Source organism: Drosophila rhopaloa, unplaced genomic scaffold, assembly GCF_018152115.1.
Source record: "Drosophila rhopaloa isolate 14029-0021.01 unplaced genomic scaffold, ASM1815211v1 contig_3, whole genome shotgun sequence".
Lineage (NCBI taxonomy): Eukaryota > Metazoa > Arthropoda > Insecta > Diptera > Drosophilidae > Drosophila > Drosophila rhopaloa.
In genome coordinates this window covers 19,577,301-19,592,698 of record NW_025335123.1, presented here as the reverse complement: position 1 = coordinate 19,592,698, position 15,398 = coordinate 19,577,301, and the positions used below count along the sequence as shown (strand labels likewise).

The following is a 15,398-nucleotide window of genomic DNA, read 5'->3' as shown; positions in this document are numbered from 1 at the left end:
GTTGCAATTTTTGGCAACTGCTGCAGCGTGTGACGTCACACTGACAAACACACATACAGTCACACACACACACACACACATGTGCACTGGAGAAAATGGAGTTGGATTTGTCCAAAAGGGGGCGGGCATAGGCGTCACAGGGGGCGTGGCTGGCTGAGGGAAATGTGTAAATTGCTGCTGCATTTTGGGCATGTTTAATGTAATTACCAAAAGGCTTTCAGTGCACAAACACACACACACAAGTCACAGTCATACACACACACACACACAATAACATGTGTATGCGGGATACTCTGCCCCCTCCCTCCACCCTCCCCTCCCCTCTGCTGGTAACTGCCTCTTGGCATTCAGCCAAAAATATCATTCTATAAAATACGAGTTTAAGCGCAAGCACACAAAAGTCCAATAAGAAACTTCTCCGGAAAACGAGAAACAAAAAGAAATGCGCACTGAAAAATCAGCAAGAGAGTTTTCCCCACCCTCGCACAAGTTTTTCCCGAGCATACATGGCACGGAAGGGGGGCGAGGGAGGGGGTGGTTTTTCACTGGGAACTGGAAACTGCTTGACAGGCTGACTGCCTGGCGCCCTGCAACTTGAACAAAATAACATTTTGGCTTTCACTTTTTGTTTTTCCTAGTCGTATTTTTCTATTTCCCTGCCAGCCTGCTTTTTGCCCCATTATTTTTTGGGCATTTTTCATTGCTTACTGCTCAATGGTTTTTGTTGTCTTCAATTGCACAGATGCAGGATACAAAGAAAAGCCACTTAAATAACGCTTCACAATCGGTGAACGAAAATCTACCAATACTTATAAATTGGATTTGCAAAATCGAAAAACTACAAATATAAAATATGCATTATCGTATATTGCTTGTAGTGTAAATTTTAAATTCAATTTGTACAAGTCAGTTTTAAAATTTATAAATAAGCCAGTGGAAACGTTGACTTCCCAAATATTTGTTCAAAAAAGTAATATTGACATTGCAGAGTGCCATTTGAGTACTTTTCTGCTAAGGATTACTTATTTATCGATGAAATTGTGTTATTAAGTTTTCAATAGTTTGCTTGTTTTCACTCGTGCTTTTCAAAGAAGACTTGTTCGTTAGTTACATTTCTATCTTTAAACTATGTACAGATACACAGAAAAGAAAGGTGAAATAGATGTAATTACTTATTATTGTGTATACAAACATATCTGGATACCATTATTCAAAGATTCTATATATTGTGATAATATGTCAAAAAGTAAGATGTGAACAATTTCACTTCCGCTTTCACGAAATTAATTATTTATTTGATTTATATTAGACAGCTTTTCTACATGGAAAGAAATGTAAGTGATAATGTAATCAATTTGATGAGTTTTTATGTCATTTTCTAATAGATGTTCGTAATTAAATTTTAAAAGTCTATGATTCTATCCATATAGAATTCATTAATCCTATAAAAAATTAATTTTCGTATAGAGTGAATAAATTGAATAACTTTTTAATATGAAACATGTTAATATCTACTTGGTATGCCATTACAAAATTGATATACAGCCTTTGCTCTGACCCTTCTATTATTATATTATCTTTTTGAAGCGATCCTGTTTTCCTCAGTGTAAATACAAGCTTAAGTCTCAGGTTGCTTTCATTTCTCACTTTTTTCTTCTCCTTTCTCGCTGTCAAGTGCAACACGAAATGCTCAACTCAAAGTTCTCCCTGAGCTTCGTTCTTGATTTAGTTTACTTTAGTCACGTTTATTGCGCTTTTAGGACAGATATCTTCACTCCCAGGCCTTTTCCCTCCTTTTTTTTTTCCTTATTTTTTTTTTTGCCCCCAGATGCGAACTGGGCGGGGTAAACAATTCGAGTGGCGGAGTTCGGGGGCGTTCCTCGAGTGGTGCAGGTGTGGCATGGCAGGTGGTGCACCCAAGTGCCCCGAGATCTGTGCCAGCTGTGGGACGCAGATAAACGAATCCTTTAGGCTACATTCGTGGCATACAGCTTCCGTCGCTCCTTATTTATTTATTTTGCATTTGGATATCCGCATGGAACGGGGGTTCACCTCTGATGAAGCCATCAGCAATGCGGCAGGCTAACCATTTTGCACCTTTTCGAATGGCGGATTAAGGGGGGATTTTCATAAAAAAAGGGAATGTTCATAAAATGCAAATTTTTGCAGGTTCGCCTTGGAAACTATTTAAATTTCAAATGCCCAACTTCAGAGTTTTTAATAAAAAACATTTCCGTTGGGAGGAAATGACTTATAAAATAAATATTGATTTAATCAAGATAACTTATAGACCTAAAGCGACGTACGATTTTAAGTTATATTGAGAACGAACTTGTTTTAAAAAATTATAATAAGGAACTGTAAATGATTCTTGAATATATATTTTATACGGAATGTCTGTATTTTTTTACTATTTGGGCTAATCCTTTTATTTGATAAATTGTATATGAAAATAATCTCAATTATATTTTCAGTGACCTTTTTTATACCCTTGCAGAGGGTATTATAATTTTGGTCAAAAGTGTGCAACGCAGTGAAGGAGACATCTCCGACCATATAAAGTATATATATTCTTGATCAGGATCACCTCCTGAGTTGATATAAGCATGTCCGTCTGTCCGTCTGTCCGTCTGTCTGTCCGTCTGTCTGTTTCTACGCGAACTAGTCTCTCAGTTTTAAAGATATCGAATTGAAACTTTGCACACACCCTTCTTTCCTTTGCACGCAGTATATAAGTCGGAACGGCCGGGATCGGCCGACTATATCCTATAGCTGCCATATAACTGAACGATCGGAAATGCCATAACTTTGGTGTTTTTAAAGTTAGGAAGTTGGGATTTTCTATGGGTTTTGTATTTGGCCAATCAATTTGACGTACCAAATTTTATAAGGATCGGCCGACTATATCCTATAGCTGCCATATAACTGAACGATCGGAAATGCCATAACTTTGGTGTTTTTAAAGTTAGGAAGTTGGGATTTTCTATGGGTTTTGTATTTGGCCAATCAATTTGACGTACCAAATTTTATAAGGATCGGCCGACTATATCCTATAGCTGCCATATAACTGATTGATCGGAAATGCCATAACTTTGGTGTTTGTAAAGTTAGGAAGTTAGGATTTTCTATGGGTTTTGTATTTGGCCAATCAATTTGACGTACCAAATTTTATAAGGATCGGCCGAATATATCCTATAGCTGCCATATAACTGATTGATCGGAAATGTCATAACTTTGGTGTTTGTAAAGTTAGGAAGTTGGGATTTTCTATGGGTTTTATTTTTGGCCAATCAATCCGACCTACCAAACTTCATAAGGATCGACCGACTATATCCTATAGCTGCCATATAACTGAACGATTGGAAATGCCATAACTTTGGTGTTTTTAAAGTTACGAAGTTGGGATTTTTTATGAGTATTAAGAATGCATCATATGAATAATTTTGGAAAATATAATTTACAGAGTATTCTGCAAGGGTATATCAACTTCGGCTCCGCCCGAAGTTAGCTTTCCTTTCTTGTTATAAAATAGGAAAGGAAATAACGCCTGAGATGTTTTAAAATGGCAAAAAGTCTGTGATATCTTTGCGATAAAAAGAAAACTATTGCAGTTTGCAAGCATAATAGACTTGAGAATAGTAAAAAGTAGTATCTAAAGATTAGGTGATTCAAATGAAATGGTTTTCTGGGCATACCCGTAGCCGTCGAGGGAGTTGCGCTGGAGCTGCTGCTCGCGCAGCTGGAGCTTCCGCTCGGCGATCTTCTTCTGCTCCTCCTTCTGCTCGAGCTGCTCCTTCTGGTGCTGCTGCTGCTGCTGCTGCTTCTTGCGGTGCTGCCGATCCTCCCCAAGGCCGTAGAGGCCGGCGACGGCGGCCATGCCACCAGGTCACTGGGCCACTGGCTCAGGCTCAGGATCCCGATCCCGATCCCGATCCCTGTCCCAATCGCGATTCCAATCCCGATGATGGGTTCACACTCACTCGGATTCACTGGGGAACGACGACAACGACGACTGCTTGTCACTGGATCGATTGTCATGGATCGATTGCTCTGGCCGCGACTGCCATTCGCTCATTTTCACTTTCGTTTTCATTTTATTAATATCGCGGCATTTCACTTGAATACATGGCTAACAGAGCTGGCCAAAAAAAACAAACGATATGGTTATCGATCATGTCGTTTGTTTTGAGCCACTTTCGAAAGTCCCAAAAAAAAAAACATTATACACATTCGACTAAGAGGATCTGTTTTCCAGGGAAATATCTATCGAAAGTATTTATCTTGAGACTGCGAAATGGGGTCTTACTACGCTGGTCTTAAACTAATATATACATTAGTCCGATCGATGTTTCTAATAAAGCCATCGCATACTATCGATAATGACCTGCTGCTACTGATAGCTTGCCAGCTTTAATAGCCAATATAGCCGGTAAACTCTGGCTGAGATTTAGACCCTTAATAGGTGCAATTAAGCGGGTGTATATATAGCTACTTATCGCTCGCCCCCCTCCCCCCCTTCCCATCCCACCGAAACCCTCTTTTGATTTCCGATTTTCCGGCTCCCTTCGATTGCCTTCTTTTGCTTTTCTTCTTCCCCCTCTTTGCACCTTCTTTGCACCTTCATTTCCCCATCCTTTTCTCGCCCACCACCCACTCGCTTGGCAAATCAATTAGCGTGCCTTCGCCCTGAGCCCTGAGACTTATGTAACCATTGCGTAATGCCAGCCATAATTGCATCGCTGTTGGTCCTACTTTGTTGTTCCGGCCGCCGTTGTTGGTTGTTTAGCTTGAAGCACATGGCTGGGAAAGCAAACAAAAAACCCACAGGAAAGTGAATCACATCACATCAAATCGAATCGGATCGAATCGAATCGAATGGAATCGAATCGAATCGAAATCAACTCGCAAAGGCAAACAAAGCTGGCATTTGCGCCGCATGTGGCATTCGCATTCGGCATGTTCAATGCGCCATTATCTATTATCAAATGGAATTCGGATGCCTTCTGCCTGCTTTAATAAATTAACTTTGATTTGGAAAAGGTGCAGGAGATTCTATCTCTGCCATTTGATGAGATTGGTTAAATTGCAAATATCCCATATCAGAATAGGTATCGAAATTCCAGGCACATTGTTGCCAACGTAATATTGTTAATGCTGATTAATATCAAAACTATGCCATAATTCAAATTGTGTGTGATATACAAATCTGTCATTGCCTTAATATCAATATTCATGTTGAAAATTTACGTTTTGGTATTAAGGCCAAACCTAATTTAATTTGCTTTTCAATCGTTAATTTATTAAGTGCATTAAGACAGTTAATTGAAATTTATAACATCGAATTGCCGTTTTTAGTGGAAAATATAAAAATAGCACATAAATTACTTGCGATGAAAATATGAAATAGAGATTGCTTTCAATCAGCTGAAATTGTGCATATGCATATAAGATTAATGCTTTCTTCATCATTGCTAATTGATAATGTTTTTTTATCTTTATTCGAATCCATTATTTTAATGGAGAGCGGTGTATTCATGGGCATGCACATTACACAAATATCATATAAATGGGAAACATCCGCACTCCATTTCGAATTACAAATGCAAGAGCATGCCTCGCAGCTTTACATTGCAAATTGCAAACAGGAAAGTTTAATAAATTGCTGCAGTAATACCCGCTGCTCATATTCCACACCAAAACACTGAATTAGCTGTCTCATCTAATTGCACAAGATGTTCAAGATGTTCAAGATGCCAAATTGCAGATGCTGTTTTGTGACTCAAGTGGCAGAAGCATTTATTAAGCCAAAAAGGCTTAAAGCCGCTTGTCGCAATTGCTTCCGTGTTGAAATTGAGTTAACAATGCTTGGTGCTCAGGTGCCAGGTCGGGTTTTATTGATTTATGCGCCCTCGCATCACGTATACGCCCCGCATCACGTATACGCCTCGTGTTGCTGTTGCTGTTGCCATTGCACTAATCTCCTCCAGTCGGTGGCTTGGTCGGTCGACGGTTCACCATTAGGTGACAGTTGCCCGGCTGCACAAGCTTAAAATGCAATGCCAAACACTTGCGTTGACGCTGACGTTCATGTAAGCGCATTAACTCATACAGCAAACGGGGAAATCGCCAGAAAAGGGGGAGTGAGTGGACAGCATAGGCCTCAGCCACTCAGCCACTCGACCGCCCAACCACCCAACCACCCAACCACCCAACCACCCGGCAAGGTCATGGTCAGTGTGTGGGGCGGTGGGGGTGTGCTTTCGACTGGGACCAGTCCATTGGCCATTCAATTACGGCGACAGCAAAGGGGAGCCTCACTGTGGCCAAGGTGTTCGAGGAAATCGCCTCGTTCACTGGCTTACAAGCATGCTCACATGGGCCAGAACCTTGAGGTCGTGGGTTATATATTTATTGCCATCCATAAATATATACCGCCAACATATTTCGGTCAATTATACCTAGACAAACGAAATTTAACCCAAGTAAAATCTTTGTTTTATTCTTATGCTTATTTTGTAAAGTTTATGTTTAATCCACTTTTACTGAAAAACATATGTGGAAATTACCTAATTTCCTGCATATGAGTTTCTGAATAATCTGGTTTAATTATTCATAAAACAAATGCAACATTTGTGATTCAGTTGAATCAAATTTTATACAAGTAAAGATCAAAACTGGCTTAATATCTCGTCAAAAATGAATTTAGTTTCATATCACTTTTCTGCTGCTGACCTTTAGACACCTTAAAGCCCCATTTAAAATTACCAGAGATTTCTGTGCTGTGACCTTAATCGACTTAAAATCACCAGACTAAAATTAGCCACATAACTGAACTTGAACTTGTAACTGCTAAGCCAGTAAGCTGTGGATCTTACAAATGGTGGCTTATTTTATTTATAGATAATCCGAGCAATTTAATCGGATTTCTTCATTATGAAGGACTTTTTTCCTCCACCCACACACTCTGTCCACTCTTCGCATTTTGTGGCTGTAATTTCTATGCTCATCAGTATTATCATTAATGTGAACATGATGTGGCTGACCACAATTGAGGTGGGCGTGGCCGTTGGGGGGCGGTGCCCGTTTGCAGCGTACACAAAAACCCATTCAACTCGTTATTAAATTAGAATCAACTAAATTAAATGCGAGAGCTGCAACGAGAGTGCGGAGGGGAGTGGAAGTGGTAGTGGAAGTGGAAGTAGTGTGGGAGTATAAAATGCGCGTTGAAGCGCATCCACACACACAACGCACCAACCACCACCCACCCAATGAGCCACCCAAAGAGCCACCCAGAACACCCACTCAGCCACCCACTCGACCACCAGCTCCTCCACTTCCTTTGCCTTTAATTGAGTTCTGTGCTAATTTGAAAGCAATAAAACAAAGCCAGAAAAATGGGTGGGAAAATGGAGGTGAACTGCCGCCCGCATAATGCGCATTTAATGCACTTCCAGCATCCTTTTTCCGCGTTTTTCGGTCAAACAGGTAATAGAGCCAAATGTCATATGAAATTTGCAAAATTGAAATAGGTTTTCCATTTTTGCATTAGCACAAAATGAAAGCAAAAGAGTGGTAAATAAGACAGGAGAATAAATTAAATAATGGTAGTATAATTTCCCACAGAATTCAATGCTTTTAACTTGATTTCGCTCACTGTCTGCCTAAATAAATCCATTCAAGGTAACCTAATTTGGAATTCTCAGATTTAAGCAAACAATCAGTGTGTTTTCCAAAGATTGCTGCCAAATAAATTAAATAATAGTACCTGTTTTGTTTAAAGTTTGGCACTAACTGACTTTATTTATACTAATAACAAGAGAAATTAAATTTATATCCAAACAAGGTTGGTAGATAATAAGAATTATTATTAATACACACCTATTTCTCCTATAGAAACCCACTAATAATGTTATTTGCAATTCACATTCGTATTTTGCCTGCCAAGAAATGTTCACAGTCAGAGCCTGATTTACTATTTAATGGGTTAAGCTGGAAACTGCATTGAAAGCCATGTGATATAATGCTCGCAGCCAAACTGAGAGCTTAGTTTGAAAGTACACATAAATAAATTATTCAAACTAATGACAAGAATCTCTTTGGGGCCGCCCCCTAGTGCCGTCCCACTCTCTCAGACCTCCATCTCTCTCTGGTGCCACATCTGTGTACCATACATCCATGCAAAGATGACATAGTTGAGGCTGCAGGATCTCCCCGAGATCCCCGAATCCCCGTGGTGCCATAAACATTTCCAAGCGTTTCGCTTTCGCTTGGCTTATGCACAAATTATTGTTTTATGCACACAGGACACCATGACAGGGGAGGGGGGTTGGAGGGGGGCTGTTTAATCTCCACTTTGGCCAAAACGGGGTGATAATGGGGACCTTAGCGGTTTCGTTTCAGTTTGCCATCCACTCAGCTCGACGTTCTGATTGATTGATTTGCCACGAGATGCAGCCAAACTGCACGGTGCACAAAAACTGTGCCGTTTTGTCAGGCCGAAATACATGGCTCATCTGTCATTTGGCGACATTTTGACAACGCAACATTTAGTTTATCAAAATAACAGTCATTGAGACTTTTGAAACCTTGTGTGTCATTAAGATGGTTGTCTAAATGTGCGACAGGGCTTAGTTTCATTTAAGATTGTGAAATATTGCAGAACACAAGCTGTCCAAACAGTGAAAACTAAACTACTTTTGGGAAAACACGTTAAATATTGAACTTTCCTACTTTAATGGAATATCTAATTAGTATTTTGAGCTATGATAATATTTATTAAATATAAATAATAATCTTTGAAAAAGTATTTTTTTTTTAAAGTTCCTATTAGAATTGTGTGTGTAGAGCTGTTTTGCATGATCAATAAATAAATGCATTGCTTAGGTGGCCTTGTTTAATGCCAATCCACTAAATTATATACTAATTTGGAACTAAAAAAAATGCACAATTATTATTTCTCCCAAGTATCAACAAAGTTTAAAATAAATTAATAATAATAGTTTTTTGTACTGTGAAAACCATTATATGTTGCATTCAAGCTCAAGCACTTCTGTCTTATTTTTTTTCACTGTGAACAAATCTTTGCCATGCCCACATGTGTGAAAAGGTGTGGATGGAAAAGTGGGTGGAAAATGGGGGGGGCGAAACAGTTTGCGAGAGCGCTAAAAACCATTTGCATCGCCGGCCAGCGGCATTGACAAAAGCCAGTTCTAAACGAGAAGCATTTACCGAAGGCAAATACAAAATTTATCGATTACAAAATGACAGCGGAAATGCCAATGCGATGAAGGGCCTGCCGGCGGGGTGGTGGGGTGTTGGGGAGGTCAAAGGTTGGGGTTACGGAACGCGGTGGTGGGAAGGTGAGCGCGGAGGAGAACGGGGACAACAAATTGGAAATGACAGACAAGCGCCGACAAATATCAGAGCTGACATTCCTAGAAACTTGGGGGCAACACAAAAAAAAAGCACCGCGAGTTGTGTTGTTGGTTTGGTCGAGGAGGGGCGGGGGGTTGTTCGTGCGTGCTTGGTCATTCCCCTTAGGCACCTGATCCACCCGATCCACCTGCCACCACCCACCACCACCCACTAAGCACCCCCCTATCATTTGGTGGGTAAACAAACCGCGTTGAAAATTTTAGCCCTACTTTAACCTACACGCCCTGTTCCATAGGTGGATTTATTAATTGCCAGATGTCAGAATCCGAACCAGGAAATGATTCATGGCGATTTGCCTCAATGGTATTTCGTTTCCCACTCTCATTTAAACCGAAATTGAGCTGGCCGTTAAAATGGTAGGTCAGGTGGAAATACCCTTAAAATTTTAATTGAAATTCTTTATGCAAATTTCGCCTATGCAAGCATTTGCAATTGCATTTCTCGGCAACAAAACAAAAAATAGAGAAAAACACAAAAACAACATTTTTTCAACAATTTAATTTTCTACCATTTATTTTGGCCAAAATCTAAGTAAATAGATGTATGCGTGTGTGGGCTGAGTTGTTGGTCTATTTGGCCTGGTCAAATGTATATATTTCATGCAAAATGTGTAAACAAATGCAAAATAGAATTTTATTTCAATTTTCCATTGGGCAATTGGTCTGGTTTTGTTATTCCCAGTTTTCGGTTCTGTGCTGTTGTTTATGGACGCTTCATAAATTCATTTTTAGTGGGAATTAAAATTGCCATTCTTCTTTACTTCATCGCCAATATATACAAACACACACACACACACACAGAAAAAAGGACTAGTTTGTGAGGCTTTGAAGTTGCTCTTTTGTGTGTATTTCTCAATTTTGCACAATTTCCATAATATTCCCAAAAGCCATCGCATAATCCTCGAGAAAAGCCACACAAGCACAAGAGCCAGAAGCATTATCAGCTAATTTTCCACTCTTAACCTCTCACTTCCACCCGTTTAGTGTGGGCCTTGAAATTCATAAAACTGCAGAGGTTGACAAAGTTAAATTTTCTGCTAGCCTAGCTGGCTTCCCCACTTCCCTCCCCTTCCTCTGCCCACCGAAAAGCTTACTCTGCTCGTCTACATGGACACAGATAATTGACACTAACATAGACGGCGACACCCTCACACACACACACATATGCACTGACCACAACACACACACACACACACACACACTAGGGCAAAAAGAGCAAAAGAAAATAAAGAAAGAAAGGCAGAGGAAAAATTATATTGCCACTGGGACTTTCGTCACCTTTTAAGGCGACTGTTTTCACAATTAATTTACGATAATTTCGATTTAAGTGTGGCAAATTCCAGGGAAACTCTTTGCCTTGCTCCCAAAAAGTAGGCAATGGATTTTTTCACTTCCTGCCAACTTACTTTCTATGTGTGTGGCTGTGTGTGTGTGTGTGTGTGTGTGTCGCCCTTCTCGCTTCAAATTCAACATTGTTGTTGGCAACATTTTGTGTGTGTTATTTCTGGCTTGCTAATACCATTAAAACTTTGTTGTCTAACATACCCAAAAGCAACACCAACGGCGTGCAACAACAATGGGAGAAACAACAACAAGCGCAAGGACTCAACTCGGGCATGCCAGTCAGGATACAACCGAACAATTAAGTTTGCCCCAAAGTCGCTTCTCACGACTGTCAATATACCCATTGAAAAGAGAAGGGAAGATTGTACCATTTACATGGTATCAAGAGTATCCCTAAATGTCCTTTAAAGTATGGTCCTTGTAATAATAGAGCTTGTAAAATTAGTTAGGAATTTTGTATGTTATTTGTATGTTAGACAGTTATAAAGGTGTGCATTATTATCTATAAAATGTCTGTATTTTAAGGATGTTACGATGTTATTTTCCATCTGCGAGGAAATACCTTGAGTGACACCCTCGAAAAGCGGGCGAACAGGATGTGCCAGAGGAAGAGGAACTAGTTACAATGTTGCTTGTTATTAACATTTATAGTTTCGTGTCGAGTTTAGTTGAATCCCAGTCTATGGGGCTTTGTTTTTCCCCCTTTCTCTCCCCTCCTCGCCCTCTCTCGCTCTTACTATCCAACCCATCTCGCTCGAGTGCGACAATTTCAAACTCTTTTCCTGGGCGCTGGCTTGAAATTTGTAAACTGAAACGAGACTTGGCCAGAGTTCATTTTTGGACACTCGCACGTGACTTTCAAAGTTGAACGAAAGTTTTTCCCTCAATCTTTTCTTTTGCTGGCCACAGACAAAAGGCATTTCATGAACTTTCCCTGGCATATGCAAATCGATTGACACACACGAAAATTAAGCTGCACAAATTTAATTAGGCTAAGTGCAGTGGAAATCAATGAGAGAGCCCGCTGAGGTGAAAGCCAGGCTCCGGCTGGTTTTAATTAGGGGAACAAAAGTCCTTTGCCTTTGCATTTCTTTTTTGCCGCGTGCTTCGCCTGTATGTGTGTGTGCGTGTGCGTGTGTGTGTGTTAGCCAAGTTCTAATTCCTCGACTGTGGTTGTATCGATTTTGCTTACCAAAAAGCTGGAAAAAAAGCAGGCAGGCAGCTAAAAAAACGGCAGGAAAAAGAGAGCGCCAGGGAGTAAAGGAAAGTTCCTTTTGGACAGAGCGTGTGTTGCACCTGCCGCATGGGGCTTAGGGTTAAATAAAGCCAATGCTATGGCTAAAACTAAAGCACAACACGATTTTTATAGACCCACACAGAGTGGCGGCAGGAAATTAGAGAGAGAGTGAAAGAGGCGGCAGAGTAACAGAAGCCCAAGTTGGCCTGACATTCGCGCATTTTTATGTTAATTTTTATTGCTCATTTTTACTGTTGCTTGTTGTGGTTGCTCTTGGCACTGCCGCCGAATTGCCATTTGAATTAATTTTATTTAATTTGCGATTGTTTTCCCTCTACCACAGCCACGTCTTGGCCAATTGTTTATTTATTTTTGCTTAATTTGGCACTGAAGTATTTATATAAGCGGCCAGAAAAGAAATCACTCTGCAGCAAGAGATCTTGAGAAACCGGAAATGACGAAAGTGCTTTTATGGGCTGGAATTTAAAATACTTAGCACTGCAAAATGCTAATGAACAATCATAGAAACGATTTAGTACTGCCTTTCAAATGCTAATCTATGAACTGTTTTTATCACCACCTTATTTTAAAAGTGTGAAATTAATTTATGTTATTTATGTATTCTCTTATCCAGATTGCGTTACCTATTTTAGACGGATTACGGGGCGGATGAGCGATAAGTCCATTGGCAAAATTCACTTTTAAAATGTCAAACAGAATTTCCGTTAGAATTTATGCAATCATCTCTGCTCTATAAGTCCTGGAATTAATTTCAGTTATTCGTATATGGAAGAAACTTTTGCACTTAAAAGCCAGAGAGACCGAGTGCCGGCTTCGATTTCATTTAGGACCCTGATTCAAGGCGTTCTAATGCAGTGCCGATTGCCTGGCTCCTGCTGCATAATTGAAATGCATCCAATGCCGCCTTCGTCCTGACGTTTCAAGGAGCTTGGTGGCCTGGTGGCTCAGTAGATGCCGGCCAAATGCTAATCGATTCCGAAATGCGATTCGAAATTCTATTCTAACATTAATGAAATTTTTGCGCCCAGGCAACAACAAAGGAAAGAGGGGGAAAAAAAAAAAACAAGAAGGCAACAAGGAAAACGAGCAAAATGTGCGTGCTTTCCACCGTCTTGAGCTGGCTTCAGTTGCTTGTTGGGTTTTAGCGATTTTCTGCATGATTTCGCAAAGAATTTTCACAAGGCGCCCGATGGGCGATGAAGGTAGGAAAAGCCTTTGGCTTGATGGGAATACCCTGCAAGTTGGGGATAAGCCCAGTGCCAGTGCCAGTGCCAGCTCCAGCTCCTTCCCTGAAGGTTAACGATAAACTTTAGAGTGCAGTCAATGGGAAAGTCTATTCAATCATGGGTTTTGCAAAAGTGGGCATATCAATTTTCTGCTCTGTGATGGGAGAATTTAAGGGAGTATAACAATAAATATTTATGTTCTTGCAACGAAGAGAAGACATTAAAGGATCTGTAAGCTTAGCTCTGCCCAATGCTTTTCCCTTTGAAATAGGAAATTTTGTGAGCCATTTAAACTTGGCCAATAAGCTTTTGGGAGAAATTTAATAAAATTCAGCAATTGCAAAGTCTTATAGTTTCTATGGTTGAAGAAAACTCTCTTTAATTCATTTGGCCGCATGGAAAGTGTATATAACTTTCGTTTTATCACGGCCATTTTCTTGCCTGTTTATTGTCATTTTATTCCTTTCATTTTTCTCTCGCTCGTTTGGCTCGCACGGATTTGGCTTTCACTTGAGCCCCCCGTCCGCGACAGCAATTGTAACAATTTTTGCGACTGCTGGCGGCATCTTTTGAAGCCCTCGCCCGCTGTGCGCTGTCTGGCAGGATAATGCGAACAAGTGGATGAAAATGTTTGACACGGAACAACAAGGAGCAGCGGGAGCCAAACTGCAGTCGTTTTACAGCGCCGCACACCCCCAACACACTCCTAACACACACACACACACACACAGTGCCTTTTGCCATTCGCCTTTCGCCCCGAAAAGTATGCTGTGTATGCCGTGCTGTGGCCTCCTGTCTCCTTGATGCTACTTCCGTTTCCGCTTTGTGCAGCAGCTGCTTCTCGTTTGGCCTTTGGGCGCAAATTTGAAAATAATTTACAATGACGTCACTGCCGACGGGGAAGGGGGAGGGGTGCATATGTTTATATAACAGAACTGCAGAACTCATTCGCAGCGCTCTGCGTAGATTCCTCCACGGGCCAACAGTGCGTATGCTTGACCTTCAAATTGGCTTCAAGCGGCCGCAGATCAATAAATGTTCTCTCTTTCTGCCACCCGCACCATTTCTTTTTTATTTATTTTTTTTGGTTTGTTATATTTCTGCTGCTTGTTGAGTCGTAAAAAGAATTACGAAAAAAAAACAAATAAAAACGCAAAAAAAAGAAAAAGTAAAAGAGTGAGAGCCCAGCGAAAACGGAAAAACCAAATAAAACTGTGAAAAGCCGGGGCCACACAAAGAAATAATAAAAAAAGAAGAACGAAAGAAGAAACCGAAACCAAAACCAAAACCTAAAGAGAGGAACGCAAAGCGAGGAAGAATATTTGGTGTGTGTGTTTGGGTGCCCTGGCTATGTTTGTTTCAAATTAAAATCACGCAGCGCACGTGCAATCTACACACACATATATTTCCACCTCTCGACAGCATATTAAAAGCCCAAAACTCGCCATCGCCATCGCCGCAGTGCGTAACTTTCTCCATTCTCCGTTCGCCTTTCTCCGTTCTCCGTTCGCCATTCGCATTTCACATTTCTCCGAGCTGCCTCCAAACCGGAGGACCCAAATCCACTGGCAAGAGATTCCGGATCCAGGCGAATAATTTACAATATCCATGCCCAGATAGATGACACACTTAGCGCAAAGTGTGACCGAGAACCGAGAAAACTATTTCACTTTCTGACTTCTTTTAACCACAAGCTGTTGTAGTTTAAACTTTAACCGAAGGAGAATAACTCATATTTTTATAAATGTTATCAGAAACTCTGCTGCATAGGAAGAAACAGAGCAGAAACGCCACAGAACAATCTAGAGATTTTAATTAATTAGAATACAAAGTGTTCTAAATGGAGTTTAACCATAAAATGCGGCTTGAGTTTAATGTACAAATTAGGGAAATAGAATAAAAAAGTCTTGCTCGAACATTACATATTTTATAGTTATGCAAAATAAGTTAAGTAATGAAGGGAAACTGTGGCATTAATTCCCCAAGTATATACCACATATACATATATAGTTGACTCTCGTTCCTGTTCACTCTGGGGATATTTTTGATGACCAAATTTCTTTTAGTGTGCGTGTGTCCGTGCCCAACCGCAAACATATGCGCATAAATATATACATATGTAAGTTAGCAATTGGG

General features: G+C 40.4%; 1 protein-coding gene across 19 annotated transcripts in view; it reads right to left on the bottom strand.

The window, feature by feature from the left end:
- The window catches only part of LOC108049958 (potassium voltage-gated channel protein Shaker), a 149,210-nt gene that overhangs the window by 50,906 nt on the left and 82,906 nt on the right, over nucleotides 1–15,398 (bottom strand). For 2 of the 19 annotated variants that reach the window (XM_017131389.2, XM_017131375.2), the window contains exon 1: nucleotides 3,696–4,138. The exons of 15 other annotated variants lie outside the window; for them this stretch is intronic. In XM_017131389.2, coding sequence (XP_016986878.1) covers nucleotides 3,696–3,877 — 182 coding nt within the window. In that variant the 5' untranslated portion in view covers nucleotides 3,878–4,138. Of the gene's footprint in view, nucleotides 1–3,695; nucleotides 4,470–15,398 lie in introns of those variants that run through there. 2 more of the 19 variants (XM_017131374.2, XM_017131384.2) reach the window with 2 other exon arrangements.